This window comes from Mus pahari, chromosome X (genome assembly GCF_900095145.1).
Source record: "Mus pahari chromosome X, PAHARI_EIJ_v1.1, whole genome shotgun sequence".
Taxonomy (NCBI): Eukaryota; Metazoa; Chordata; class Mammalia; order Rodentia; family Muridae; genus Mus; species Mus pahari.
The window spans coordinates 28,077,976-28,103,663 of NC_034613.1; the positions used below are offsets into that span (position 1 = coordinate 28,077,976).

At 41.9% G+C, this 25,688-nt stretch overlaps 1 protein-coding gene across 2 annotated transcripts; it reads left to right on the forward strand.

Moving 5' to 3' along the window:
• The first annotated feature begins 21,868 nt into the window (after nucleotides 1-21,868).
• Nucleotides 21,869-25,071, forward strand: Zcchc12 (zinc finger CCHC-type containing 12). Of its 2 annotated transcripts, none has more exons than XM_029534590.1 (5): nucleotides 21,869-21,942; nucleotides 22,026-22,097; nucleotides 22,432-22,489; nucleotides 22,704-22,813; nucleotides 23,228-25,071. In XM_029534590.1, the coding sequence occupies exon 5, from the start codon at nucleotides 23,340-23,342 to the stop codon at nucleotides 24,546-24,548; it is 1,209 nt and encodes a 402-aa protein (XP_029390450.1). In that variant the 5' UTR covers nucleotides 21,869-21,942; nucleotides 22,026-22,097; nucleotides 22,432-22,489; nucleotides 22,704-22,813; nucleotides 23,228-23,339; the 3' UTR covers nucleotides 24,549-25,071. The 2 variants fall into 2 exon arrangements, with proteins under 2 accessions (XP_029390450.1, XP_029390451.1); XM_029534591.1 differs by having other exon boundaries at nucleotides 22,435-22,489.
• The last annotated feature ends 617 nt before the right edge of the window (nucleotides 25,072-25,688 follow it).

Sequence of the window (25,688 nt, forward strand, 5' to 3'; positions counted from 1 at the left end):
ATATATATATATATATGTGTGTGTGTGTGTGTGTGTGTGTGTGTGTGTGAATGATGGGGTCTTGCTATGTAACCCAGGGTGGCTTGAACTTGCAAAATATCCCAGCCTTCCCTAGAGGCTACCATCTTCCTGCCTCAGCTTGCCAAGTGCTAGGTTTGCTGACATGTACCACCATGTCACTAATGGTGACATGTCACCAAGACTCACTAATAAAGTATTAGCACTTTTAGAAGAAAATAAGGAAACACATTTGGGGGAGGGGTGCTGGAGAAACAGACAACTCAGCATGTAAAATAAAGGTGCTTGCAGACCTGAAGACCTGAGCGCTCTTCCCAGAGCTCACACAAAGGTGGAAAGAGAAAACTGACTCCATAAAATTGTCCTCTGACTGCCACACACATGCCTTAGTATGCATATCTATATCACATGTGTTTATGCACACACACCAACAATAGTAAAATTAAGAATTTTCAGAAATGTTTTTAGACTAATATATATATATATATATATGTATATATATATATATATACATATATATATATATATATATATATGTCTGTATATTGTGTTTGTGTGTGTGTTTGTATATTGTATGTGTGTATATGTGTCACAACTAAATCTTGGAGTGCTTCAGGTTTTAATGATGTTAGCATGCTAGATTTCTTTTTTTTTTTTTTTTTCCTTTTTCTTTTTTATTTTCGAGACAGGGTTTCTCTGTGTAGCCCTGGCTGTCCTGGAACTCACTTTGTAGACAAGGCTGGCCTCAAATTCAGAAATCCACCTCCCCTTTGCCTCTAAGAGGGTGCTCCCTCACCCACCCACTCCCACCTCACCCCTTTAGCATCCCGTTTCTCTAGGGCATCAAGCCTCCACAGGACCAAGGGCCTCCCCTCCCACTGAGACCAGATAAGGCAGTCCTTTGCTACATATGTAGTAGAAGCCATAGACCATCCCATATATATTCTGGATGATGACTTAGTGTCTGGGAGCTCTGAGGAGTCTCGTTAATTGATATTGTTGTTCTTCCTAGAGGGTTGCAATCCCCTTCAGCTCCTTCAGTCCTTCTCCTAACTCTTCCATAGAGGTCCTTGACCTCAGTCCAATGGCTGGCTATAATTATCTGCATCTGTCTCAGTCAGGTGCTCGTAGAGCCTCTCAGAAGAGACATGTCAGGCTCCTGTCTGCAAGCACGTCTTGGTATCTGCTACAGTTTGGTGTCTGTGCATGGGATAGATCCCAAGTTAGGGCAGTCTCTGGATGGCCTTTCCACCAGTCTCTGCTCCATATTTTTTGTCCCTACATTTCCTTTAGACAGGAACAATTCTGGGTCAAGAATTTTGAAGATGGGTGTGTGGCCCCATTGTATATCTACTGAAGGTGATCTCTTCAGGTTCCATCTCCCCACTGTTGGACATTTCAGCTAATGTCACCCCCATTGGGTGCTGGGAGCTTCTCACATCGCTGTTGTCTAGGACTTTCTAGTGGCTCCCCTAGTCCCTCAACCTACACTGCTGCATATTTCAATGAATTCTTCTGGCTCTCTGGGCTTCTCTTCTGTCTCCCCCAATACCCAATCCTGTTCCCTTTCTCCCTCCCCCTTCCCTCTCCCATCCATGTCCCTCCCTCCCGCCCTCTGCTTCCTGTAATTATTTTTTTAACATCAATTCTTAAGATGAATTTTTTCCTAAAGATTCTTCAGCCTTTAATCATCTTTCCTAATGATTTCATCTTTAGCAACAGGAAACTATTTCATTATCAGTTTTCAACATTTGTTAGGTAGACTATTAAATGAAAAAAGGAAAATCAATAGTTTCTGCTTTGTTTCAAGTTACATGTGCTATTTCCCTGACTCCCTATTCCAGTTTCATGAGATTGACTGCATTACATTCATTTTTTTAAACAAATGCAGAACCTGAGATACTGATTTATGTAAAAAATCATACAGCTATAGAGTAATGGAGACAGAAGTGGAAAACAAAAATCAACTTAACTTTTAAGCCTGTATGCTGCAGCTGGTGATGCATTCTTTTGTCCCTAGAAGCAGCTACCTAAAGAAGAGACACCTTGTTTCACATTATTTCCAAATTGCTTATTAATTGTAAGACTGAGAGTTCAAATCATCCCATTGTAAAAGGATCATTTGCAAAGTCTTAAGATGCATTGTGCAATCATTTATCATTGTGCCAGGTAGGGTGTGCTAAGTCAAAGGAATTTGGAAGTGAATAATGTTTGGCTCTATGGTCCATAGTTGATTAGTGAAGCAGGGGGGGGGTACTTTATATAACAGAAAAAAGTTTAATTGGTGTTTTGGAGGTTGTAAAGGATTCTGGGCAGGTGTCTTTCCCTGTCTATATTTGCTTCCTCATCTGTCAAATGAGGATGTTAGGACTTAGTCAATCACAATCCCATCCACGACCAGTAATAGTAACCATATATTATGATGCTTATTTGGAAAGAAGAATCTCGTTTCCATGAATATAGGCTGTATGGCCATTGGCATGCCCCTTCTTTCTCTGAGGAGTAATTGTTTTCATCTTTTAAATGAAGAATTTGGACTACATTTACAGTATTAATTGTGACATTCAATAGAGGCATCATATAAATAAAGAAAACATGTTTTATCATCACCTGCTCTTGCTTGCTATAAGTAGTTACTGGCAAACTTAAGCAGAGGAACGGGCCCTTTAATGGAATGTGAGAAACAAAGGAATTGATATGTTATAGGAGCTCTGTTGTGGATTCAAGTCAAGATTTTTCTGCGAGGCCCAGCCAAGGTTGTGACTAACAAATATTTCTTAATGTGTTCAGAAGATTTTAGGGCATGCAGACCACCCCAGTCAGGTATGGGGATCTCTGGGACAAGGGTCTTCTGTTTGGTGGTGACAAATAGAAACAAACAAAGAGGCAGTTTGAATCTCAGTGTATTTTGTAGCTCTCAAGCAAGGGTTTTTATACGTAAAGAATCAAATATTACAACTCTTAGTAGATGTGTTCAGTGAAGCAATCATGGATATCATTATTGTCATTTGGCACAGGAAAGCACAAAAATCATCCAAGTTTTACAACTCTGAAAAGATGTATTTAGTGGTGCGACCACAGATAGAACAGGTAGCATCATTGTTATTTGGCACAATAAGAAATATCTAAGTACTACAACTCTGAAAAGATGTATTCAGTGGGGCAGTCCTCCAAGGCTAGTGACATATTTCTAAGAGCAGGTTAATAAATTTCTACACTTAAACTTTGGACAGAGAATTCGGCCACAGTGTTGGACTTCTGACCAACAGAAATGTGAACTCATAAATTTATGTTGTTTAAAATGGCTTTTAAACACGTTTATTTTGGTATATGGCATAATTGCTTTGGAATAACACAGCAAGTAATGTTATTTATGTTTAAGTATAGAGATTTATTATTATGAATTTCTGTTATATTAGATAAGGAATTTTCTTGGATGATAGCAATTGAAAATAATTGCTAAATACTAGCATTCTCTTTCTTTCTCTACTGCCCCCATCACTTTTTCTTTCTGTCTTTCTGTGTGTTTCAAACGTACACATTTCCACAAGTATAAAACTTTTAGTAAAAATATTCACTAGTTGCATTGTATCATGTAACTATTCCTCACAGTTGATGGATATAAAGTGCAATTCATAATATTGCTATTTTGTTCTTCCCAAATCACCTCTTTTTAAAAGTCTGCTTTTTTATGTACCACAAGTTTTCTGACAAACCCGTAAAATTCTACATAGTATGGCCAACATATTAAATAATTCATGAGTTCCACTTATTTTTCTTGGAGAACACCCTTGAAGTTTGCGCCCTTCTGATTCATTCTGGAATAGTTATTTTCTGGACTTAGCACTGAGCTATCATCCTGGGAATTCGTCTCCTGATTAGCTTCTGTTCCTTAGACTGAAGTTTTTCTAGCCTTAGTGGACCACACCCTCTGCTAGCTTCCTTAGAAAGACATCATCAGAGGTAACTTTATTTCATTATTTTCCTAACTGTGTGCCCTTTCAGAGAAGATTTTAATAAAAGCCTTCTGTATCTCAATATATGCTCACATAATATTAATTTTCTGCTAGGTAAATAATTCTTCATTGGAAACAATTTCTCAGGATGTAGAAAGCACTCTTCAAATTGCACATATTTTTCTAATGTGATTTTTGCTTTTAAAATAGAACCAGACCTCCATGGTTTCCACCTTCCTGCATGGAACTGTTTTTTGTCGTCAATACTTCTTTTGGGGGGTGGGATACGGGGGTTGTGGAGGGGAAACTGGGAAAGGGGATAACATTTGAAATGTAAATAAATAAAATATCCAATAAAAAGACATCTTTTGGTCTGTAGTATCTTATAATCTAATGATATGCCTCAGTGCAGACCTTTTGTCTAGTAAGCTGGAATTTTGTGAGCACCTTATGGAAGAACTAGCCCTTCATTTGTTGCACATCATGCTATTTCTTACCTAATATGACCTATTCTTTTGCTGGTGTTTCTAGAACTTCTATTAATTAGCTATTGGATGTACTAGACTTATTTCCTAACTTCTATATTTTTTTTCTCTCAAACTTTCTATTTATTTTTGACTTTTGTTTTTAGTTTCTGGGAAATTACCTTAGTGTGGTTTGAGCCCCAATTCTCATTGGTAGAATCTGGCAAAAGGCCTTAGGGTTGTTGTGAGGGGTCAAAATGACACCTAGAGGGTGCTTAGTATGATGATCTGCTATCAGCAGTGGTTAGGAGCCAGTACCTTGTCTCTCAGCACATGAATGTGACAATCTGAGTGGAAAATATATCTAGCTATCATAGCATCATATGATAGTGTGTTCTCCCTCTATGATGCTGAACTTATAATGGACAGTTTTCAATTACACTGCTTATAGAAAACTTGCATAGCATAGATCAAGTTACCATTATTAACTGTTTCTAAAACTCTTGAAATCAAAAGTATTTTTAAGAAAATGTCCTTTCGGGGCTAGTGAGATGGCTCAGCGGGTAAGAGCACCTGACTGCTCTTCCAAAGGTGCTGAGTTCAAATCCCAGCAACCACATGGTGGCTCACAACCATCCTTAACAAGATCTGACGTCCTCTTCTGGAGTGTCTGAAGACAGCTACAGTGTACTTACATATAATAAATAAATTTAAAAAAAGAAAGAAAGAAAATGTCCTTTCTTTCTACCTGAGCTATAAATGCTGAAAGCAAACACTGGGTAGCTGCTCTTTGATAACAACATGGATAGTTTAGAGTGCAAATACACCAATTTTTCAGAATGAGAAGATACTGTAAACTTTTAATATGTGAAGGTTGCCATATACTTTGTCATACAGGCCAAACAAAGACAGACCACTACCTGGGTTACCAAGGAGGGTAACAGGCAGCTCACAAACTTCAAGATTCAGAGGAGACCTAGATTTGGTACAAACTTTGTCTTGTCTGTGTTTAGGGGCCCATGAAGAACAGAAATAGATCCAGAGAAAAAGAAAGGTCCAAAACTTCAACTTGCTTCTTTATTCATTCATTCATTGATTTAAATGAATTCATGGGTACCAGCCAATCAGATTAGATTGCAGCTCTAATTCCTTGGTATACATGTATCAATCAAGGATGTGCAGCTTTTTATTGGAGTGTGGCTATAACCCAAGGATTAAATGTCTGCCTAGTGTGTGTGCATTCCTGGGTTCAATCCCCAGCACCATTCAAAAGCAGATATTTATTGTCTATTTTGGGTCGGATAACTGCTAGGCATTGCATGATACTAGGCATTACTTCCTTTCCTTTGAGATTCAATTTCTTCACCCATGATAAGAAGAGTGAAAAATAGGAGCCCCTGCCTCTTCAATAGTCACAGTTGATTAGTTTTAGGAAAATAATGGAGACAGATAATGGAAAAATTGCAGATGATCCAAGACTCATTTGTTTCAAAACGTGGAGGAAGAACAAAACAAAAATGATTCCAGGTGTTATTGTTTGACATCGGAACTGATGTAAGAATGACTTCTACATGTCTTACCCCCATTATGCTGCCAGAGGCACTAGAGATGAGACAATGATAGCTCTAATGTAAAAAATGGAATTTGGACCTGGAGTGATGGCTCAGTTGGTAAAGTGCTTGCTGTGAAAGCATGAGGACCTGAGTTTTATTTCAGAATTCATGAGCATATGAGTTTGGTCCCAATGACCCACATTTAAAAAGGTGGGCGTGCTGGTGGCATACATTTGTAATGTCAGTGCTGGCAAGCAGAGATGAGTGGATCCCTTGTGCTCACTGGCCATCTATTCCAGGGTGCTTGGAGAGCTCTAGGTCAGTGAGAGGCTCTGTCTTAGGAACAAGGTAGACAACTGCAAAAGAATTGACACCCAGGGGCATCCTCTGGACCTCATTAGCACATGCAACCCTCATATGTACTACATAAGCATACATACAGATAAGGTAGGCCATTCAAACCACACCCCAGTAATCCTCCAACCAGTGTCCATATACACATACCTTCCCCCTTTGATGTGTACTACTTTCTTTTAGCATCCTCTCTGCACTGCTACCAACCTAAAGCCTCCTGTTGATTGGCTAACAATGGATTGAGAATTTGTATTCTACTTTTTCCCTAATTGCCTCATTTCCTGTCCTTGCAATGTCTTCTTCTGCATAATGTATAAGCTCAATTCATTCTGTATCAAAAAAAAAAAACAGAAAATTGTGGGTTCTTATTCTTGGATAAGATTCCTCTTATTAGTAGCCCACCGCAAACCCTGATACCACTTTCATGTTGGATGTTTAAATATCTTTTCTTTGGGAAAAATGGAAACATGTAAAAGTAGAGATTTTATTATAATGCATGGCCCTGTACTCCTCACCCAGTGTAATTATAAATATATTCTATCTTGTATCATTTTTGTCTCCATCTATTGTCTATTCCAGACAGAATAAAATAGTTTGAGACAATTCCTAGCCATTGTATACTGTCATCTGCAAATATTATCTCTACAAAGTAACTTTTTTTTATTAAAGAAAAACATAAATTTGGAACAGTTTCTTACACCTGTAGTCTCAGATACTTAGTAGAGTGAAGAAGGAAGTTTCTTGAGCCCTGAAGTTTGGGCCCAACCTGGGCAACATACACTTTGGCTGAAGGAGGAGGGTTGCTTGAACTCTGTAGTTTGGGAACATCATGGGCAACATAGACTTCCTATAAATACTAAAGTAAATAACCAAACAAAAATATGTATGTATATCTTCAGTATTGCTAAACAACTTCTTAAAAGTAACAGAAATCCTTAACATTGTCAAATGTTATGTTAGTTTTCACATTTTTCCAATTGTCTCATGAATGTTTTCCCCACAATTTTCTTAAATCAAGGTCCAACAAACTCATTCTGGCTTAAAAAGTACTAATACTTTGTGAATTGCAAAGGCAAAAATTTGAGGGAAAATAATTATTTGGCTTTAAAAGTCAAACTATGTCAGCATCTAGTAATGAATATGACCCTCTCACTACAAAGTCACTCCCTTTTGCCCTTCCAAATTGTTTAATTTCAGGAATTCTTCACAAACATCTGTGGAAGTGGGAATGAACTAAAAACCTAAGTTTGACTTAGAAAATTTGAAATTCTCACACACTAAAGACACACTCTGAAAACAGTCAAACAAAACAAACAAACAAAAGCAAACCTGGGCTGGGGTATAGCTCTGGACCATGTGTTAAGGGTATGTGAGACCCTGGTTTATCTACCCCCAGAATCAAAACTAAAACCAAGACAAAATGACTCATCCACATGGATGTCCACCCTTATGCATAAATGCCAACTTTAGTTTGTCTGGGGAGTGTTTTGGCAAATGGAAGCAGAGAGAACACATCTGTTTTTTATCATCACCCCCTATCATCACCCCCATAGGGTAAGGACCAACATAAGGATGTTGGCAATGTGATCAGGAAGGACACCACTTCTTCATGAATCAATTAAGACCAAAGAGTTGCAGCCTTTTAATGAATATTTTGAAGTGCATTAAAAACTTGAAACAAAGTGGGAAAAGATATTCATGAAATGGGGTATTAGGTTGGCAAGAATTACACATAGTTGCATGAGCACATCTCAAATGTGCTGCATTTACTCTTGATAATAAAGTTTGCAGTAAGTTACTGCCCTGAATGCAGCTGGGAAATACTGATCAAAACCGTGACTATCACCAGCAAAGCAATCAAATATACCAAGGAGAAAACATCCAGTTAAATTGAACATGGGACTCTGGGAGTCACATCCTTGCCACCAGGGTCTACTCTATTCCACTTTGCTTTTAATCCATTCATTCAAGAAGCCTTTAAATGAGCATAGATCATGCATAAAATGCCCTGGTAGAGTCAAAGTTACAGGGCATACTTTTTGCACTTTAGTTGTTTTAGGTCCAAGGCAGACAGAATGACAGATTTATTTTAAGTAGTGGACTAGTTCTGCCTGGTATACTCTTGTTAGAAGGATTTTTGAGAGTGTGCTTGGGCTCAGTAGGAATTCAACTAATGTGTATGAATGATGTGATTCTCTGTGGATACTGGAAACAGGGTGAACTGGAGTATTGCGCTACCTCACTGCTAGAGATACACACACACACACACACACACACACACACACACACACACACACACACACACAGAGAGAGAGAGGCAATGGAATGAGCCCTCCTACATCAATCAGTAATTAAGGAGATGTATACCACAGGCTTGTCCACAAGCCAATCTGGTAGAGCCATTTTTTCAAGTAAAATTCCCTCTTCCAAAATGACTCTCAACTTATGTCAAGATGACTGTCATTAAAGTGAACTGAAGTTCATTAAAACTAGACATCGCAGATGGTTTTTTTTCAGAACTTAATGCATAGGAGGTAGATGTACAAATGACAGAACAGGACCTAGAGGCACATACCTGGAATCCCAGCTGTACGGAGGATAAGGCAAGAGGACTGCAAGTTAGAAGCCAATCTGGTCTACATCTTCAGACCCTATCTAAAATAAAAATGTAGATACAAAAAACAGGGAATTTGGGAGTGGATGAGAAATAAGAATTCTATTTTGGATATGTGGGTTGTGGAGTTGTAGAGAGAATCATTAGGCTATGATTCCCAGAGATGTTCAGGCACTCAGGGACAGCTTCGAGCTTCAAAAGTCAGGGGCAAGTAGCCCATGTTTTCTCTGGCATTTGGAATCTAGATTTAAGTGTGAGTATGTAGAGGGGAGAGAAGAGCAAGGGAGGTGAAGAAGAGGACTAGAGGGAGGGAAAAGAGACGAAGAGAAAGTGATGGGGTGTATGTGATGTGAAAGCAGGAGGAGAGACTATTTGAAGGTAGGGGAAGCAATAGCAAGGAATTACTAATAGCAAGAACAAAATATAATTATTTTATATGATTTAATATACATGTATATGAATCGTTATAATGTGCTCTATTACTGTGCATGCAAATAAAAGTACATATTTATGTGGCTGTCGAGATGACTCACTGATGGCTCACTTGCCGCAAAGGTGGACAACTTGAGTTCAATCTCCAGGATCCTCTTGGTAGAAGAAGAGAATCAACTCCCACAAGTTGTCCTCTGACACCATAGGCATGCCAGAGTACCCATGGATAAATAAATACCAATATCCAAGATAAGTAAATAAATATAACATTAAAAAAGAGGGATGGTCACCAGAGCTACTCACTAGAGAAAGACCAAATAGTTTACAACCAGAATTCATTTTGCCTGTCTTCTAGCACAGGGCCAGGAAATCTAAGCTTGCAATACAGTTTTGGTAGGAGGTGGGAAAGTGAGTGCTCATCCTGCCCTTGCTGTCCAAGAGCAACACACTACTGCCACCTGGGGGCTGCACATAGAAACTGTAATGGCAGTTTTATGAAAGCCATTTGGAAAGGACTCAATTTGAGAGGACATGACCCCTCCTTTCAAGAGCCTTTTTATAAGACTTTTGTCTCTCACTTTTAGTTCTTAAAATCCTATCATGGTTTCGTATCTCAGTTTTGTTTCCTTTTGCTAACATTCTCTTGTGAAGTGGAACTGGATCTTTGTTCATCCATTTATTTACTGATATTCATTTATTTATTATTCAACAAACATTCATTTAGTAACTATATTGTGCTGGATACTGGGGATGCATGAATGAGCGAAAACATATGTATTCCTCCAGCAAACTGTATTCTAGTGTAACTGTAAAGGGGGGGTTAGAGAATTGAACCAAGGGCCTGCTAGGTAAATGCTCTTCCACCGAGCATGTCTCCAACCTCTAATAATTTTAGGTAGAAACCACTATGAGGGAAAGGCTGATGATGCGGTGAGAGCAGGTAATGGGGGAGCCTCAGAAAGTAGGTGAAGGCTGGGTGGTGGTGGCGCATGCCTTTAATCCCAGCACTTGGAAGGCAGAGGCAGGCAGATTTCTGAGTTGGAGGCCAGCCTGGTCTACAGAGTGCCAGGACAGCCAGGGCTACACAGAGAAACCCTGTCTCAAAAAAAAAGTAGGTGAAACTTCACTATATAGACCAGGCTGGCCTCAAACTCATGACCACCCTGTCTCAGCTTCCCAAGTGCTAAGATTGCAAGCATCACAACCATGTTTGCTTTGAACTGAACCAATATGATTATTGTCCTATACACTCAATTAAACACGTGGAACGAGGTGTCTTAAATATTCTAGCACATAAAGTCTGGATAAAAATCAAGATATCAAAATTTCCCTTTCACATTCCTTACTAGTTCAACGGCGGATGATATTAGACACACAGGCTGAGGGTGTAGCTCAGTGCTAGAGCACTCCTAGGTTCCATCCCCAGCACCAGGAAAATAAAATAACAGTTATATCTTTAGAGGGTATTTTGTGAGTTACCACTCGAGAAGCACTTAAAGTCTAGCGCATAGTAAGCACACAATATTTGCCACTCCTCTCACCTGTTTATAGAAAGAGCTCAGGCTGTTAGAATACTGAGATTGTTTCAACACCTTGCCGTGGCAAAGGTGTGACTTCAGGTGTTCAAGGACCCTCTCCAGCATTAGTAGTGGTTAGCGAAACAAGGAATAAAGAATTGAGCTTATTAGATCACTTATAAATCCCCTGGTTTGCAGAAGTACACACACACAAAGAAACCTAATCTCCATAGCCCATATATATAAGAAACCCCCTCAGCTCTCTAAAGACTTGCTATGTAGCCTGACCTCCAACTCCAGATCCTTTTACCCAAGCTTCCTTGGTGCTGGGTTTCAGGTGTGCTCCACCACACGCAAGCAATTATCCAGTCCCTGCCTCAATAGAATAGCATCCCCTATTTTTTTTTAAATGAAAGCTAATGCATTTAGTATTAGCTTTAACTTTTTGATCAATCCATCATATTCCTCATATGTTTGCCCATTAATCTTCCTTCTGCCCTGGAAAACCAAACAGAACAACCCCATGCCCATGACAGCTGAAATTGGAGGAAGGACTGGAGATGGCAACTGCTAAATTTCCTGTAGTTGATCATGGTACTGGTGTTATCTACAATCATATCCCGTGACTTAGGAAATATGCAAATAGGCTGGGGACTAAAGTGGCATGATATATGAAATTTTCCTATACACAGTTCTGAGTAAAACCTTACTTAATAAGTGAGCGAGGAGATGGAGCGATAAATCCGTCAGATTGCTCAAGATTGGTAAGGTCTGGAGAGACACATGAAAATTCGTTGTTCTCTTCTTCAAGCTCTAAGGTAACTTTGAAATTACTTTTGAAATCAAAAGTTATAACACCCTCTTCCTCTTCTGTAGGTTGACACACTTATGTCGCATGTCTTCTGCTCCGCTTCTCTCTTTCACTCACCCATCTCTCATTCTTTCATTCCTTAACTGAGATTGGCTGAGCATCTGTCAGGCTCAAAACTCAGCGTTGTGGATACAGCCCAGAATAAAGCCAATTCTGTCTACTCTCATGTCACTTGGAAGTACTTGTAGACAATCTAATCGTTCTCATGTGAGGCAACCGTGGTGGAAGAATGGGTGCGAGGGGTGGTGCTCAGCTGACATTTCTAGACCTGGAAAATGACCCCACAATCTCCAGTTGTCAGGATATAAAGGGCAACAAGCCAAAGAGATGAACACCCCTTTATGAAAAATCTGTTAGCTGAGAGGAAGGACCTGTAAGTCTGCCCAAGCATTTGACGAGCCCCTCTGCCTGCTCCCTTAAATGTCACGGAGCATTGCGAAGAGATTGCCTGGATTTGAATGACAGCTGCTGTGTTCCAGAGAAATAATTGTGAAAGACGAATGAATAGACTTGGTGCCTCGGGGGAGGCTGGGATCAATCATCAGAAGTCTAGCCAATGCCTCAGAGCCAGGGCCATAGCTCCTGTCGTTTTGCAGCCCTTATCCTTCATCCTTTATATGCACAGGCATAGTCATGGCAACCAGATTCCGTGCTGCACAATTTCCGTCCTGAGAAGAGAAATTCTAACAAGAATCATTTCAGTTTCTACATCAGGATTTGCTTTAGAGTCTAGATTTAAAAACCCAAGGATCAGAGTCACCAACATGCATCCCCTGCCCCCCCAAATAACCATTCAATATAAAGATGGACTTGAAGGCCAATTTAAGGATGAACTTGTGAATCCTAGTACCTAAAATGCAATAAGCCTTCAACATATGGCACCTATTGTTCTTGTCACCATTTACAAGTGGGCTGGTGGGCTGGGTAAGGTAAATATGTAGCAAGAGGCTGTTGAATAATTTTTCTTTAGGGCATTACCATGAGACAGGTACAGGGCTCAAAATGGAAGGGAAAAAGTACATTTTTTTGCCTATCTCAGAGGTTTGCTAATTTCAATCACCTAGTATTTTAAATAGTCAATACTAAAATGCAGTACATGCATTTTATTTTATAGCCTCATAGATTACTGTGGGACTTTTCATAGTGTTTTCATCTCTATAATCTCATTTGACTCATGATAATCCAAGGAGGTATGTGCTATTATTGTTAATGTCTGTTTTACAGATGAGGGAACTGATATATCCAGATCTATGAGCAGAGGGTGTTTTGTGTGTGTGTGTGTGTGTGTGTGTGTGTGTGTGTGTGTGTGTGTGTGTGAATATATGTGCATGTGCACACTGAGGCCAGAGTTGACACTGCGCCTTCTTCCATAACTCTCCACTATATTTAGTTTTAAGCAGTCTCTTGCTGAAGCCAGATTTTGCAGCTTTGGCAGGCTTAGTTAGACAGTTTGCCCCAGAGATCCCCACTTCTGTCTCCTTGATGCTATGTAGCTTCTGCCCCTGCCTGGCTTTTTGATGGGTTCTGGGTATCTGAACACATCTTCCCAGACCTATGAGTGGGATTTTTGAAGTTTCTGGTTCTAAGATTTCATAAAAAATAAATCCCAAAGGGCTACTTATGCTTCTGCCATCCCAGTGTATTCAGGCCAGCCAAGGAAAAGGCCTAGTCTACATCTTCTAAAAGGCTCAACATGTAGATTTAGTTGGACTTTACTGGTCCCCCTGTAGAGTGCACTCCTGTGTTCAAAGACGTGTGTGGCAGGAGGAACTGGTAAAATAAGAGTTATGAAAACGGGCTCCTAATGAGGACTTTGACACTGCTCGCACCCATATATGGCTGCCTGTGCTCCCTCTGAGGCATACACCTCCTCTGACCTTGAAATTCTTTTGTAAATTTTTAAAAAGATTTTTTTGGAGGGTCCCCCCAACTTCCTATTTCCTGAGGTTGCCTGTTTCCATTCTTTCTGCCCTCAGGGCTTCAGTTCTTTTCCCTCACCCAATACCAGATCAGGTTCCCCCCTAATGCCCACTTTCTCTCCCAGGTCCCTCCCTTCCTCCCCACTTGTGATTGCTTTCTTCTCCCTCCCAAGTGGGACTGAGGTGTCCTCACTTGGGCACTTCAGCTTGTTGACCTTTTTGAGTTCTGTGGACTGTATCTTAGGTATCCTGTACTTTGTTTGTTTTGGCTAATATCCACTTATTAGTGAGTATATGCTATGCACGTCCTTTTGGGTCTGAATGCACCAGAGACCTGGGAGGTGAGAGACTCTCAGGACTCAAAGGGAGGGACCTTAGATGAAATGCCGGACAGTAGGGAGAGGGAGCTTATAGAGCCTACCTCCAGCAGGAAGATAGGGCATCAAGTGAGGGATGGGATTGCCATCCCACAGTCACATCTCTGACCCCTAATTGTTCCTGTCTTAAAGAATAACAGGGATCGAATGGAGAGGAGCTTGAGGAAAAGAAGGTCCAGCTACAGGCCCAAAGTTTGATCCATCCCAAGGGGAGGTCCCAAGGCCTGACACTATTACTGAGGCTATGGAGCGCTCACAAAAAGGGGCCTATCGTTACTGCCCTCTGAAAGGCTCCACAAGAAGCTGAAAGAGTCAGATGTAGATATTTGCACCCAACCAATGGACAGAAGCTGCTGACCCCTGTTGTTGAATTAGGGAAGGCTGAAAGAAGCTGAGGAGAAGGGCGATCCTGTAGGAGGACCAGCAGTCTCATTTAATCTGGACCCCCGAGATCTCTCAAACACTAGGCCACCAAACAGGCAGCATACACCAGCTGATATGAGGCCCCCAACACACATACAGCAGAGGACTGCTGGGTCTGTGTTCAATCAGAGATGATGCACCTAACCCTCAAGAGACTGGAGGCTCCAGGGAGTTTAGAGGTGGGGGTGGGACACCCATGTGGAGACAGGGGGTCGGGAGGATGTGTGGGATGTGGAGCAGTTGGAAAGTGGATGGGGGGCAGGGAATGGAATATGGAGTGTAAAAAAATAAATTTAAAAAAGATTTTTGTTTCCTAATGTGTCTCTGTGTAGGTTTGCATACATGCATGCCATGCCCCTGTTGGCCAGAAGAGGGCATCCGAGTCATTGGAGTGAGAGTTACAGGCAGCTGTAAAATACTTAATGTGGGTACTGGGATCCAAATTCGGGTCCTCTGGAATAACAGTACATGCTTAACCACTGAGCCACCTGGACATCCTCCCATTGCATTCCCAGAGCTTGACCAGACTTTAAAAAACCAGCTAGAAGACTACAACTTAATCAAATTCTAGAGACACCCACTTACTATGGTATACAGCACAAGAGCTTTAGGTTTCTTCTTCAATGACACACTCTCACTATACAAATCTCCCCATATGAAAATTTTTTAGGTTTAGAGATGTACTTTTTTCACATTGAGTCATATAATGTTATAGTTTGGGTTTGAATGCCCTCCAAAGACCATGAATTCAAAGCTGGTAATTGAGGTAATTGAGAGCTGGTAATTGGCATTATTGAGAGATGGTGGAACATTTAGTAAGTGCAGCCTACTGGACAGAAGGTAGGCCATTGGAGGTGTGCTCATGAAGCCATGCTCCTTCCCCTCTCTTTGCTTCCTTGTGAGAGGAGAGTCACCCTCATTATGGCATGAGCCAGTACTTCTTTCCTGTTGTCTTTTCATTGATGGATGATCATTTGTTTGGGAATTTGAGTTTCATTTGGGAGCTAATATTAGTATGCTGCTATGAATGTTATTATACAATTTGTGGGTATGTGAGTATGTGTATATATGTATGTATATATGTGTGTGTGTGTGTATGAATGTGTATATATATATGAGTGAATATGTGAGTTTGGTGTGTGTGTGTGTGTGTGTGTGTGTGTGTGTGTGTGTGTGTGTGTGTGTTCGGTGTTCACCCAGGAGTCAGACTGCTACATCATATGGCATTTCTATGGTTAACTCTGAGGAAATTTCAGATTGTCTTCTGAAGTGACTATGCATTTTATATTCCATTAGCATTAATTTCTCCATATCTTTGGAAATACTTGCTTTTTATTAGAGCTATTCCAGTAGGTATAAAGCAGTGCATCATGGTGTTTTGATTTACATTTCCCTGATGATTAGTGATATAGTACATCCTCTCAAGTGGTTATTGGTCATTTGTATATCATCTCTGGAGAAATATCTACTCAACATTTTGCCAAGTTTTAAATTGGATTACTCATCTTTCTGTTATTGAGCTGTGATATATTTTATAAATTCTAGATTAAAATCCCTTATAAGGTACATGATTTGCATGTGTTCTTTTATCTGTGGATTGCCTTTTACTTTTCCTGACAGTGTCCTGAGATATGCAAAAGATTTTTGTTATTTATATACTTTGGTGTTGTATCTATAAAATTCTTTGACTAATTCAAGGATACAAATATTTACTTCTATGGTTTCTTCTAGAAGTGTTACAACTTTTATTCTTATACTTAAATATATGATATGTGGTCCATTTTCAGTAAATTTTGTAAATGGTGTGAAAACATGCTCCAAGTAATAATAATAATAATAACAATAATAATAATAATTTATTATGGTAATATTATTATTAACAATATCAGTATGCTATTATAATCATATTATTAATTTATTATTGTTGTTATTATTTTGCATGTAGGTATTTAGTTGTACCACATAGATCACCAAGCTTGGTGGCAGTGCCCCTACCCACCAACTGAGTTCACTGGCCCAAATGGAGGGCATTCTAGTTATATTTGTTTTTATTTTTGTATTTTATTACTTTCTATTTTTCTTAAATAGGCTTAAGTTTTTCTTTGTCTTTCTTTCCCTTTCCTCTTTATACTGAGATGGATGCTTGATACTCGAGGTTTGGGCTGGGCATCATTGTTAAAGATTTCCTCTATCTAAGCCCCACTTTAAGTGCTTTCCTCAAGTTTTGATTATTAGGTTAAAAATATGTACAACTTTACTATTTTTCTTTAACTCATCAGTTATTTCTGAATGTGTGTCTTGGTTTCCAACTCTACCAAGATATTCCAGTGAACTTTCTGTTATAAACATGATTAGAAATTTATTTGCATTGTGATCAGAATGCAATTATTCGAAAATTGTTGAGCTTTCCTCTTTGATCAAGTTCTGTAATTGTAGCAGATGCTTACCATGTCCTGCACTCTAGCTGTTTATTACCTTACATTAGGAGTCATGCGGTCCAAAGAATCAGTATCTCTGCTTTGATTCATCCCACCCACATCGCTTTCTCCTTTCCTATCCCAAGAAAGAAAGAGAAATGGAACTGTGCATACAGTGCTGCAGTCAACTGCATGCTTAGCTTGTGCGTGTGCCTAAAATGAATGAATGACCCAAGAATTGTCAGGATCTGTTGTTAATTTTCAAAATAAAAAATATTACCCTCTCTACTTCTCTAGAAATTTACATCCTTTTTCTATTATGTTAATAGTCACATTCCATTAATTGCTACCTTATCAGACAATAATGCCTAGAACTACCAAAGTGACTTCTGATATAATACAAGGTTCTTAGAAAACTTGAAGTCTTTTTCTGTCCTGCCTGATGACTTTTCATATTGTATAACAGTTTAGTTTTAAAAAGCAGACTAGAGGGGCTAGAGCTAAAGCTCAGTGGTTAAAGAGTGCTTGCTGCTGTTCCAGAGGATTTGAGTTCAATTCCCCAAAACCACAACTGCCTGTAACTCCAGTTCTGGGGTCTCCAACACCAATGGCTTTTGTGGATACCTGCACTCATATGCATGCACCCACACAGAGATACATGCAAACATATCATGTTTTTAACATCTCAAAATTAATCAGAATAGAGTTCTCATCTACATTCTTAGATGTCACATTTACCTTTATCAGTGCTTGCTTATGTTGCCCCTGTACTACATGATTTTCCTTGTGTTTCATTCCTTTGTACATATTGTTACCCTGAGATCATCCTATCCCAAGAAAATCTTCAGAATTTTCACCAACATGATATAGTGATGAAAACCTCTGTTTTTATTTTCAAAAAGTATATTGATTTTCTGAATATTATTGTGATGATTTGTATATGCTTGGCCCAAGGAGTGGCACTATTAGGAGGTGTGGCCTTGTTGGAGTAGGTGAGTCACTGAGCAGGTGAGCTTAAGACCCTCACCCTAGCTGCCTGGAAGCCAGTCTTCTAGCAGCTTTCAGATGAAGATATAATTCTCAGCTCCTCCAGCACCATACCTGTCTGGATGCTGCCATGCTCCCACCTTGATGATAATGGACTGAACCTCTGAACCTATAAGCCAGCCCCAATTAAATGTTGTCCTTATAAGAGTTGCCTTGGTCATGGTATCTCTTCACAGCAGTAAAACCCTAACTAAGACAATTACCATGAGTAATATTGCCCTGAAGGCATCAGATTACCATGTGCAGGGCTCCCATAAGCATCCCTATGGTGGCTTTGACTTCAGATAAATCAAAGGCCTAGAAAGAAGTGCCTATCAGCACTCAGCTTCTTAAAGCATGAAGATTTAATTTTTAAGGTAAGAAACTAACTATGACCATTTTAGAGTCCTCAGAGCCCTTATTATTGGAAACCCTTTCTTCTAGCCCCCTGCTTGCAACCTGAGGCCAGAAATAAGTTATATTTTCTATAAAATTTAAGCCACTTTAGCTTCTCCCAGCTTGACATGAAGAAATCCTGGTGCTTTTCTGGTGATCTAGCCCGGGAATCTTTGTATAATCAGCATTAAAAAAAAATCAACATTCTGATATCTAGTCTTTACCTATTTTGATGCCACCAGGACCCACTGAAGACTATCAGACCTACTGATGAAGCTCAAATTCACGTGTCATAGTACTGAGATAAAGAAACAAAAGCCTGGAAGAAAGCCGCAAGCTGTTGCCAGCCTTACCCTAACTGTGTGAGATGAACAACTTATCTTAGGGTTTTACTACTGTGGAGACACATGACCATGGCAAATCTTATAAAATATTTAATTGGGGCTGGCTTACAGTTCAGAGGTTTAGTCCATTACCATCATGGTCGTAGCATTGGAGGCATGCAGGTAGACGTGGTTCTGGAGAAGAAGCTGAGAGATACATTTTGATCTGCAGGCAGAGAGACAGAGAGAAAGAGAAGGAGGGGAGAAGGGACAGGGGAGAGGGAGAGGCAGAACAAACCTGGCATGAGCTTTTGAAACCTCAAAGCCCAACCCAGGTGACATACTTCCTCCAAAAGGGCCACATATCCTAATCTTTCTCAAATAGTGCCACTCCCCAATGTCTAAGCATTCAAATATATGAGCCTTTGGGTGCCATCTTTATTTAAACAACCATGATGACCAAGGCAACTTGTAAAAGAAAATAATGAATTGAGGGCTTGCTTACAGTTTCAGAAGGAGTCCATGACCAGCATTTGGGGTGGGGTGGGCAATAGGCAGGCAGGCAAGCATGGTGCTGAAGCAATAGCTGAGGTCTTATATCTGGTCCACAAGTAGCCAACCCAGAAAGCAAGACTAAGCATGGAGGGGGCTTTTGATACCTCAAAGCTGGCCCCCAGTGACCACGAGGGCCACACCTCCTAATCCTTCTCAAACAGTTCTAACAACTTGGGACCAAGCATTTAAAAATATGAGCCTATGGGGGCCATGCTCATTCAAGCCACCATACAACCCACCTTTTCAATGCCTCCCACATGGAGCTGCTCCTTCCCTAGGGCCAGTAAAGTCAAATTCAGGGGGAAAGTGTTATCTTAGAGCCCAGAGAAAAAGCAACACAGCAGCTGAACTGAGTTGTATGGAGGGCAAAGACCTAGTGCTGTCATTGGGTAGTCTAGTCAATTAATTATCCTTTTCGTTCTTAAAACAGACTCCCACAAAGCTCTGGTTGTCGTCAGACTATGACAATGAAGATGAACTTGAGCTTCTGATGTTCTTGCCTATACCTCTCAACTTCTGGGATTGCAGGCTGTCTCATCGTGCCTAACCTAGCCTAGGTTTTATTTCATATACATGAAGGATGAAGATAATACAGGAAGATAGTACAGAAATTTTTTTATAAGCACTACTGGCCCAGACCAATTTAAAAAATTCATGTCTTAGAAAAATATAGTCTGTAGCAATATTTGTATAGCCCTCCGTGGTCTCTGCAATCTCTGGCTCCTGGTCATTTTTCAGAGCTCTTTGGCTGCCTCTTGGCTTCTAAGTGAAACAAAGGCGCTCATAGCTCCAGGATTCTGGGGGCTTACAGCCTCAGGAATCAGTCTCTGGTTGCTATGGCTGCAGCAGCAGCTGGATGTCTGGATCCAGAAGCCTGCGTTTTATCAGGTCTTGGTCTTACCAGCACAGCCTGCTGTATCTGTGATAAAGACTCCAAATAGGCAATAAAAAACCATCTGGGGGAAGCATTTATTTGGCTTGATGCTGCAACATAAGGGAACGTGCACCAGAGATACCTTCTGTGTTAAGCTGACAAAACTGAGGAAGAAGCCTGGTGCTACAGCTAATAAAGGAACGTGGCACACGGACGCTGGAATTATAATTTGGCCAATTACAGCCCTGCATATTCAAAGCTCCCTGTCCTACCAGTCATGAACTTTACATACAAAAATGACTGCAAGATTTCATTTTTTAGGAACCTGTTATAGATATCATATTATATCAATCATGGGGGTTTTTTCCCCCTGAGTGCAGGGGGAAGTATTTTTTCCAGGAGGAGTGGAGTCTTTAAGATCACTGCAAGTTGCACGGAGAAGTTGTGATTAAAGAGCAGCAAGCCCCCACTGAAGCAGGAGTGGTGACTCCCCTCAAATTACCTGTGGTTGCAGGGTCCCTTGCAGCTGCAGGGGGTTTCCTTAGAGGGACACAGCTGTTCAAAGTAGGTTATCTGCCTTGAGTGTAGTCTGGTAGTTGCCAAAGGGCCCAGCTGGCTGACAGCTCCCACTTCAAGGCAGACAACTACAAGAGAAGGATGTGCCAGCCGCATCCCAGGGAACTAATGGTCCACTCCCAGCAGGTTGCTCATCCACAGAAACAATAAGCAAACTGTAAAGGATCTTAATAATAAAGGCCAAAGAAATTAATATTCTTTGTACCATTCAATAGTGTTTAAGCTGGACATAGTGGTCTATAATAGCAACAGCTGGGAGGCTGTAAGAGCAACAGCAGGTGGATTACCACCAGCTCCAGGTCAGCCTGGGCTACATTGGGATTACAAACTAGCCTGGGATATAGTGTGAGACTGTCTCAAAACATCAACAACAGCAAACAAACAAAACTAAAATAAAAATGATATCTAACCCCTAACCATGTGGCCTTAGGGAGAATTGGGCCCTTCTGATTATGCACAATGTAGAATCAACCACACCATGGGTTAAAAATATAAAAGACTGTGCCCTAAGCCCCTAGGTAAACCAGAATCCCCTGCATTCCTACCTGCATTCCTAGTGAGAGATGGGGGGGGGGCACACACCAGAATTGCAGGCTGCTCTTGAACTCCTTTTCTAGTTAAAGCTGGCCCTGAATTCCTGATTCTCCCATCCACCCCTCCCAAGTGCAATGACTACAGGCATGAGCCACCAATAGTGGCATCAAAATAGCTTATTAAACAGAGTCGTAAACAGACTGGCCTTAAATTACTGACCCATTCACCTCAACCTTCCAAGAAGCTGGATTACAGATGTACAACACCCAGCACAACACCCCAAACATTTCTGGGACACCCAGCTAAGGAGCTTAATATCCCCCCTACCACCACCACCAGCAGCTTTTACTGTTTTGCCTGATTTGGGTCCCACTTTGCCATGCATACACATCTGGCCTCGAGACACAATTTTTGGGCCAAGAGAGAACACAAAAGGCAGAAAGGAAGAGTGGAGGGAGAGTCACAATCGCAGGGGTACAATGCAGCTTAGATCCCTAAACTCGCCCAGCACCACTGGCTACCAGAGCCTGTTGCGCACCCTCCTCCCCGCTTCCGCCCCCCTTTCTTCCCTCCCCGCTTTCCCCCACCCGAACCCTTGGGCTTTGGGCCGCTAGAAGCCGCCCCCGCACTCCACTGATTGGCTCCGCTGGCCCGCTCGTCACACTCTTTTGTGTCAGTAGGCTGCTGATAAAAGCTTTGCAGCTGCCTTGGGAACTGCGCTATTCGAATCCGGTTACCTGTGGGTAAGTTGCTGGGTGAAACAGCTCTTTCTGGTAGCTTCGGGTCGCCTAGCGGCTCCGGAGGTGCCAGCACTTTTCTCCTGCAGGGCCACAGGACTCACAGGCAGAATCCATAGCTGAAGACACCGAAGCAGCCTCTGGCTACCAGCGGATCACAGGTTTTAAAAGGGGGGGGGGATGGGTGATTCCTTGGTGTGGAGAGGGAAGGGGGNGGGGGCGGCGGAGAAGCCCGCGGGTATAGGCCGCTCCTGCCTCAGAGAATCTGCAATTGCGAAGCTGGGGGAGGTAAGGTGCATTTGCATGACCTCACTGGGATTCACTTGGAAGATGCCACTTGGTAGGATTTGCCTGGCCAGGGAAGGGGTAGGGGAAGAGACCACCTGAAGGATGAGGGAGAAGGAATTTTGTTTGCCTTAAACCCCCTATGTATCTCCTCTAATGTCTCTGGGTACTGTGGGGGTGGGTGTGTCCAACTCTTATTCTGTTTTACAGTAGCAGCCCATCAACGCGGAATCTGAACTTGAATTCGGTGCAGCTGGTTGTAAGCTGGGTAGGCTAATGGTATCTAGGGATGCAATATGTGGGGTTTGGGGTGTCGTTTGGTATTGTATTCAGAAGGTGGGAGAGGGAATTTTTCTACCTAGTGACAGCAGAAATGGGCGGGAGAAAGAGGGAGGAGGGAGGACGGAGGACGGACAGAACAGGAGGAGGATGATGACGAGTATTTTCCTGACCTTTCTTTTGCCTCCTCCAATGTGGCGCAGTTTTGAGCATCAGGATCTGAGGTCCATCAACTGTACCAGGAGGCAAGCTTTCTCACGGGAGGGAGGACACAGGTTGCAGAGGCTGGAAATACTCCAGTTTCCCAGCTGATGTAAGAATCTGATAAATCACGGAGGGGGGTGACATGGGGGGTGGGGTGGGGGGAAGTGGGTGGTCCGGGGAGCTTTGAGAGGGGCTTGCACTTAACACCAGAGATCATGAAGTTAATGACGTCTCTTTTTAACCCCTGCGAATTTGTGACCATTGTGCAGTTCCACAAGTAAAATCCAGAATGGAAGCAACAGTTGCCCTCCCTCTCACAGGACTGGCGGGAGGGTATGGATGACGTGGCTATAAAAAAAAACACTGCTAGTACTGAGACATCAGCTAGCTCCAGGAGGCTGCAACTGCTCTCCTAGCCCGTATTTTAGGACAGTGGACAGACATCTGGGGTATTGAGGCACAGTAATTACAGCTAGAGCCTGCTCCCTTATTAAATTCTCCTCTCCCGTTTTCTTTTCTGCAGCCCCCTACTGAGACTGGAGCCTGCTGCACTGCTGAAGATAAAGCGTTTTTTGTTTTGTTTCTAAAACGCCTTGAGCATCGTGTATTAAGATATCCTATCACTGCTGTCAGACATGGCTAGCATCCTTTCACGCTTGGGTAGCAGCCGGGGGCAGAACTCACCCCTGCCACCTTGGGCTCATTCCATGCTGAGATCTCTGGGGAGGAGTCTTGGCCCTTTAATGGCCAGCATGGCAGAGAGAAACATGAGGTTGTTCTCTGGGAGGGCAGAGCCAGCCCAGGGGGAAGAAACCTTTGAAAACTGGCTGAGCCAAGTAACTGGGGTGTTGCCTGATTGGCATATGCCTGAGGAGGAAAAGGTCCGACGCCTAATGAGAACCCTTAGAGGCCCTGCCCGGGAGGTCATGCGTTTGCTCCAAGCTGCCAATCCTGGCCTAGATGTAGAGGATTTTTTGCGGGCAATGAAACTGGTCTTTGGGGAGTCTGAGAGCAGTGTGACAGCCCATAGTAAATTTGTTAACACCGTTCAGGAACATGGAGAGAAACCATCCCTGTATGTGATCCGTTTAGAGGTGCAGCTGCAGAATGCTATCCAGGCAGGGGTGTTTGCTGAGAGAGAGGCAAACCAGGCTCGCCTGCATCAGCTCCTGGTAGGAGCCGAGATGAGTACAGACCTTCGATTCAGGCTTAAGAATCTTCTCCGGGTATATGCAAATGAGCCAGAGCGCCTCCCCAATTTCCTGGAGTTAATCAGGATGATAAGGGAGGAAGAGGAGTGGGAGGAGACTTTCATTAATCCAAAGCGGCCCAGGAGATCAGAGTCAGTGATGGAGAGGGCACTCAGTCCTATGGCATTTCAGAGCTCCCCACCAATAATGATCAGCAGTATCGACTGCAATGTGATCGAGATAGATGACTCTCCTGATGATTCGGATGAGGATGTGATCTTGGTGGAGCCCGAGGACCCACCACTGCCATCCTCAAGTACCTCTTCCTTCCTAGGCAGGGCTGTCTCTGAGGACCAAGTGCTGGTCATTGAGTCCCCTAATATTTTTGAGATCCAGGCTCCTTCCACTAGCAGTGGTGCTGGGAGAAAGAACAATCGGGGTTTTGGGGAACTGCGTAGAGCCAGGAAGCGCAAGCATACAATCCATTGTTCCCACTGTGGTGAGGAGGGCCACTCAAAAGAAACCTGTGACAATGAGAGTGACAAGGGCCAGGTTTTTGAGAATCTGATCATCACCCTGCAGGAGCTGACACATGCAGAGGAGAGAGCAAGAGGGGCTCCTGCTGAACCCTTTGGCCTCTCTGAACCACAGTAAGATGCTACTCCCCAGCCTTAAATTAACCCTTACCTGTATTAAATGTCTAATGGTGGAAAAGTTGTGGGGACAGACTTCTAATTGCATGAACAAATCCACAAAATGGCTTTCTTTTGGGGTGGAGAAAGGGTCCCGAATACCAGTACAGTAAAGAGAAGTGGCCTGACCTATGATCATGTTACCTTTCCCTACTGCTTTAACAGTCTTTTCGGTGTGAACCTATCTCCTTGGTGGCTTTATTCTCTTTGTGAAAGTGGTATTGTTCATTGTTCAATCTTCAAGTAAGAAAATTATTAAAAAGTACAAATTGCCCAGACCTCTCTACCTTGTGCAACAATTGTCAGCCCTTTGGTGCCTATCCTTCTAAATATTTCTCTATATCTGTGTTCCTAGATTAGATATATGTATAGACAAAAGTGATCAAATAGAAGTGTTGTTCTATATGCTGTATTTTTTCACCAAAACGTATGTTGTGGCCTTCTTTGTCAATAAAGATATACATATCTGTCAGCATCTACTTTAATGTCTCTGTGGTATTATTTTAGGAAGCAAAGGAAGAAGAAAAATACAGTGAGAAGTATAAAGGGGTGGAAGTACCCTCAGAAGTGTTTTGTTTTAAGCCAATTTTTGATTTGCAGATAAGGAAAAAGCCAGGCCTTGTGGCCTAGGTTTTTATTCCTACCTACAGGCAGGAGGATCGTGAGTTCAAGGTCTGTTTGAGCAGCTAGGTGAGCTCAAAGCCAGACTGGGAAAGTTACTTAGATATTCCTTAACATTAAAAGAAAGTAGTGGGGCAAAAGCTCGATGACAGAGCACTTGTTTAGTATGCACAAAGCTCTGGGCTCACCCCCCCCAACACACACATGCACACTCACACACACACACACACACAAAGAAAGAGCACTTGTTTCGCATGAATAAAGCTCTAGGTTCAATCCGCAACACACACACACACACACACACACACAGAGTACTTCCACAAACATAGACACTAATGCACGGTAGCTATACACACACAGGCACACATACCTCATGCATGCGCAGGCATAAACACACACACACAGTACTTCCATAAACATCGTCATGCACACACAGTAGCTCCTCTCACACACACATGCACACAGGGACACACACCTCATG

What these genes read in the sequence shown, in the direction of transcription:
- Zcchc12 (XM_029534590.1), top strand. Translation starts at nt 23,340, where the DNA reads ATGGCTAGCATCCTTTCACGCTTGGGTAGCAGCCGGGGGCAGAACTCA.